Source organism: Rhineura floridana, chromosome 5 (assembly GCF_030035675.1).
Source record: "Rhineura floridana isolate rRhiFlo1 chromosome 5, rRhiFlo1.hap2, whole genome shotgun sequence".
NCBI lineage: Eukaryota > Metazoa > Chordata > Lepidosauria > Squamata > Rhineuridae > Rhineura > Rhineura floridana.
The window spans coordinates 112,256,576-112,262,575 of record NC_084484.1 but is presented as its reverse complement, the minus strand read 5'-3'; the positions used below and the strand labels follow the sequence as shown (position 1 = coordinate 112,262,575).

At 39.0% G+C, this 6,000-nt stretch overlaps 1 protein-coding gene across 2 annotated transcripts in view; it reads right to left on the bottom strand.

The window, feature by feature from the left end:
* Window positions 1-3,908: 3,908 nt before the first annotated feature.
* Window positions 3,909-6,000, bottom strand: part of C5H21orf91 (chromosome 5 C21orf91 homolog) — a 29,042-nt gene continuing 26,950 nt past the window's right edge. For both annotated transcript variants that reach the window (XM_061629492.1, XM_061629493.1), the window contains exons 4-5: window positions 5,085-5,147; window positions 3,909-4,825 (exon numbers count right to left, since the gene is read on the bottom strand). In XM_061629492.1, coding sequence (XP_061485476.1) covers window positions 4,665-4,825; window positions 5,085-5,147 — 224 coding nt within the window. In that variant the 3' untranslated portion in view covers window positions 3,909-4,664. The remainder of the gene's footprint in view (window positions 4,826-5,084; window positions 5,148-6,000) is intronic.

Below are 6,000 nucleotides of genomic sequence, written 5' to 3'. Positions count from 1 at the left end.
CCTCCTCTGCCCCTTCCTTTGCCCCTCCCCCTCCAATCCCCTTCTTCCCCCTCCCCCTTTCTGCTCCCCTCTCCTCCTCCCCATGGTCAGTTTTACCTATCCTAACCATGATTACATAGGAGTAAATCCCATTGAATCAATATTCATGCAAATCATCAGACCTGCCTTTCCTCTCCTTCCCTGCCCACTCCACGTGTCCCTCCCTTTCCTCTGGCCAGTCTTACCTATCCCTCTGCCCTTCCTCCTCCTCTCCTCCCCATCGCTGTGGTCACTTCCACCTATCCTAAGCATGATTGCAGGGGAGTAAATTCCAGTGAACTCAATAAGCATGTAAATGATCAGTCCATTGTCACCAAGCTTGCACAGGATCCCATTTCTTACCTCCTGGATTAAAAAGCAGAGAAATTCACTAATAGGCAAAAAACCTTGCAGTTTAAATTGGGCAGCTATAGTGAATGCACCAGGGGAGCAGGAGACCTGATCTCCTCTCTGAGATATTGGACTGCCCTACAAATTTGTAAAAATGCAAACACCATTTGGGTTGGTCTTTCACAGTCCAATCCACTTGCTGTGTAGCTTGGAAGAATTTGGTAACGTGCCTCTGAGGATATGGGGAGTGGTGGCAACACCCAATCAGCCCAAATAATAGAAACAAGACATGTGCTGTGCTGATCTTGTTTTAGCAGGGAGGAAGCAACATTAAGACAGTTGATATAGTTCAGGTAGTCACTTTAAATATGTCTGATCTACTTTGCAATTTCAGTGACGTTTCCTATAGGAAATCATTTTCTTTTGCTTCTATTTCTGTGAATATGTGAAGTACAGCAACACTTTGCAAAATTTACACTAAAAAAACTCCAAAAATAATTGTGGAATAACTATTTTGCAGAATAGTCTGGACATGAGGAGTAGACATCAGGAATGTCTCAGTTTGCACAAGATAAAACAGTGGGAGGTGAAATATATTCTAGCAAAAATCTAGGTGTGCTCTATGTTTTTAATTGACTGTGCCCATCTTGCCTTAAATGAAGTGGTTTAAACATAGCAGCTTGAAAACATGCATCTTGGGCAGGCTAAGTTTTTTTCCAGCAGCTGGAGTCATTCCTGAAGTAGCAACATATTGTAATCAGTCTGATTTTACATCAACTGCAGTTTCAGATTTAACTGTTAATGCACCTAAACTAGAAATAGAACATAACCTCCAATTTGAAACACAAAAGGCTGTCTTCACTATCATGACACTGACAAATAAAAAGGCTTTGAAATTCATAAAAATAAATTTGACACAGGTTTCTAGGATGAATGAGGGAAATAAAATTTTCTAGATTAGATTCTCTGTAGAAACAATAGTAACACAGGAATGAAGCAAAGTAATAACACCAACAAACATACAAAAATGTAGTTCATCTTTGGAGATGGCAGGTATTACCATCACTCACCATATGCTCAGAGGCACATCGCAGAGCTTGGAAAAGTTACTTTTTTGAACTACAACTCCCATCAGCCCAATCCAGTGGCCATGCTGGCTGGGGCTGATGGGAGTTGTAGTTCAAAAAAGTAACTTTTCAGAGCTCGGGGCATGTTACCAAATTCTTCCAAGCTACACAGGAAGTGGATTAGACTGTGAAAGACCAACCCAAATTGTGTTTGCATTTTGACAAATTTGTAGGTCAGTACAATATCTCAGAGGGGAGGTCAGGTCTCCTGCTCCCCTGGTGCATTCACTATAGCTGCCCAATGTCCCTGCTTTTTAAAAAGTTTGATAGAAATATCTGTGGGCTATAGGTACGTTCTTAAACCACAAGGTTTTTTGCCTATTAGTGAATAGGTTTAATAATATCACAAAACCCTATTTTCACAGCTTTGGAATACATTAATTCAAGCACAGTCTTATCATTTATTCTTACGAGGAAAACAAAAAAGCCCTGTAGTTTGTTTCAATCAGAAGCCAGCAACTTTCAGAGCAAACTGCACACTGTGATTTTGTTTCCATTTAAAAGTTAAGCCCTATTTAAAATATAGCTCTGGAGTCTGTACATGGGCAGAGGACAAAAAGACTTTGGAGAGCTGTCATAGTAGGCAATTAGTGCTTACCTTGGTGCACCAATGGTTTGACTTCACCTAAGGCAGTATCATACAGAAAAACAGATTAAAAGGAACTTCATTGTGTCCTCTTAACATTATTTTCCTAGAGGAGGATTGGTGGCAGATACTGGCTTTGGAATGGACACCAGTGCTGCATCTTGATCCTGAAATGCTTCAAACTATGTAAGGGCTACCTCTCCTAGACTTGCACTCAGGTTCTATTTTAGCACATTCCCCTAAAGCAACGATAGCATGCATTTATTGACTATTTGTAGAGACCAGAAGCTATTCTTCAAGTGATCAAAGTATTAAGCTTCAGGGGAACATCCTATGTACGTCCATAATCCACAAGTAGGTGTCATCTCAGAAATGGATTAAGAACTAGTTTTATCTGCCAAGAGATTGTTATGACGGCAGCAGGAGACTGCAGCAAGAATAGCACCACAAAGACAGAAAAATGTATCAAAATAAAATCAGTAGCTGATTGCCCAGCATTTCTTCAGAACTACTGGATCAGGAAAGTAGCATAAACGTGAAATTTTGCACTTGCACATAATTTAGTTCAGACTAATCCATGCTTTCATATTCTGTTCAAAAAGCTTGAAATCTGAAATAGCTTTAAAGTTGAATTGTACTCACAAGAAGCGATCAAGGAGCCTTGAAGCCATAGTTCATCTTTCCCGTTCATATGCGGCATGAATTTTAACTCTTCTTTGAACAGAACAGCACACAGTATACTGCTTTTGAAATGTAATGTATTTGCTGTTGTCAGTCTTACAAACTAAAGGCACATGCATGGATGAGGGGCTCATCAATCAGGTTGCAGAACAGAGAGAGGAAAAAAGGTTACTCTGTTGAGACCAGCTGCTTTGGGCCTACCCTCAACTGTCACCTAACAGCAGCCATGCCACCAGGCTACATGATCTCTTTCTACTGCAGTTGGTGCTTAAATTGGTGCCTGAGCTTGTATTTCTCCTTCCGTCTCATCCCCTTTTCCTTGTATATCATGGCTTTAGTGTGCAAGACTGACAATAGGAACCGTCTTATTACTGATTTTTGTAAGCCTTTTCAGCTGAAGAGAGTAAAATGCTCTAAATAAATAATCACAAGCTAGCTCCCACTGAACAGATCCTCCGTGGCACAGAATGGTAAGCGGTGGTAACGCAGCCGAAGCTCTGCTCACGGCCAGAGTTTGATTCCAACGGAAGGAGGAAGTCGAATCTCCGGTAAAAGGGGTCGAGGTCCACTCAGCCTTCCATCCATTCGTGGTCGGTAAAATGGGTACCCAGCATACACTGGGGACAGAACTGGCAATCCCACCCCATATATACGGTCTGCCTTGTAAAAGTCGCAAGACATCACCCTAAGAGTCGGAAACGACTTGCACTATAAGTGCGGGGACACCTTTACCTTTAGCTCCCACTGGGTACATTTAACTGTTCTCTGTACTACCATCTGGGCCAAGAGAGTGGTTATATAAAGGTGGGCTGCAAATGTAAAATAGAAGTCAAATTCTGAAAACAAATTCTCAAGCGTAACTTTAATTGCTCAAACGAGTTTTACCACAGAAGAGTCCTTACCAGAGATTATATCCAGAGACATGTGCTAGTAGTGGTACACTCCCAAACAGGTACTGGGCATGTGCCTCTTGTATAGCACCACATGCTCCACTGCTTTTTGTTCACAGAAACAAACTGCATAAACTATCTGTTTGATAAAATCTGCCCTGGATCAGGTACTGATAAGAATGTACTAGTTTTATATCTGCAAGGAGTTTGTGACTTATCACAAATTGCATTAAAAATACGACAATTATTTCCATGAGGTATTAGAGGTTTATTTCTTTGTAGCCATATACTTTTATTAAGCATTAGAAATTCACATACAAAATCAAACTCCAGATCTGCATATATTAACAAAACATGAACCATCATTCCAAGAAGGAGGTGCTGTGCTTAAATTTCTTCTACTAAGATACAATCCATGCCCAATAAATTGTACATTGCTGAAAAGTAAACGTAATGCATTACAGCCACTGAGATTGTGTCTTTGGGAAACAAGTTCTTTTTTTTAAAAAAAATCCATCATGAAAGGTAAGTACACTGACTTGAAAAAAGGGTAAACAATCATTACACAAGGCAAAAATGTTATATATCATTCAAAAAGTTTATAAAGAGATACGGAAAAGTACCGAAAATAGTTTTCTTGTATAAAATTTCAGTAATAAAATATTGCTTTCAATAAATAAGAAATGTAGATTTTGTGAACACTGGTTGCGACACCATTTTCTTGGTACCTAAAACCTGCATTAATTTGTTAATTTCCAGGCTATTTACATGGCAGTAAGAAGTCTTTGTATTGTATGCCTGTAATGAACATAGCTGGTTTGGGGCAGAGGTTAGGTGACTTCCAGAGTCAAACTAGTCCCTAGTGTGCTTCCCCCCCATTGTTTAAAAGAACACCATATGCAACTTCCCTTGCATTTTGTAACATACAAGTTTAGAATATTCCAAAATACTGCTTGAGTGTGCAATTGTGTGAGATAGATTAATAAAGCAGGGAAACAAGCTTTGCTACATCTATATGGATATATTAGATTTCATTGCTGCCCGTCCCATCTGTAGACATGGCAATTTTGAACAATTTTTTAGCAGCTGCTCAATAGCAATGTGGCGGACATTAAGTTGTGAAGCCAAGGAGTCTTTTTCTTGCACTTGCTCGGTCAGCTCTTCAAACACATCTGAAATACATTTTGGCATAAATTAATCTACAACTTCAAGTAGTAAGTTCATTACTTTGCAATTCTGTAGTTTCATTTACAAGACACAAAAAAGAAAAACTATTTTCTACACTTAAAACTAACAGTCGTACATAACAGTCTTGTAGTTATTTATTTTTATTTATTTATTATTTGATTTATATTCCGCCTGTCCTCCTGGCAGGAGCCCAGGACCTCAAATAATTACAAAAATGCCTACTGTTAGGCAAGCTTATCTTACCCTGGATTTGTTTGAGAAGTTTTTCATTCAGCTGTTCCACCTCTCCAAGAGTCATCATACTCACTGAAACATGAAAAAAAAATCAGCCAGACAAAAGAGAGGGAGAGGAAAAGGAGGAGGGGTGACTTACAGAAATATTAAAAAACACTTTTATTTGAATGTTAGGGTCAAACAGCTGTGTAAAGAATAACTGAGTTTAATATATTGCTTAATAGAGAATTAATGTTATACTTTCTTTCTACGGTAGTCACAAATCACAACACTGGAAAGCACCAACCTAATCCATTCATATTCTAACAACTTCATGTTCAAAAGAAAATGAAAAGCCCAAATGCTCCAGACTGAAGTTTGTACAATTGCTTTCTTGGGAATCTGCACCATTTTTGCCTCAATGCAATATCACACTCTGCTCTGGTCAAGGTCATAAAAACTCTTGTCGAAAAAATGAGAACACTTTTAAAATGTTCGCTGTGGCCATAAAAAGGACAAGTTTAATAAGCAAAGTAGCTCTTATTCCACCAAGGTTGCATGCCTTTCTTATCATCAGTCTCCCACTTCCCCAGTACTTGTATATCTTTCATAGCTGGTACAGGATTGCTATAATAAATGCAAAACCGTTACCTGACACACTTAAAATTAAGCATTCAGAGACAAACATTATGAAATTAACTCATGTAAGCATGAGTACATATACATGCTTACTGAGAAGTAAGTTATAGTATGTTCAATGGAGCTTACTCCCTAGTAAATGTATTCAGGACTGCTGCCTCATGGAGATTAGTTCTCCTAATTTAAAATGAAGTCATTATGTTTACTGGTTCTATGCTAGTGTGAACTCAGAAGACCTCGGTTCTGCTTAAGGATGAATCACTGGAGCAAATCCAGAAATGTCACAGGATTACTACAACGTCCGTGT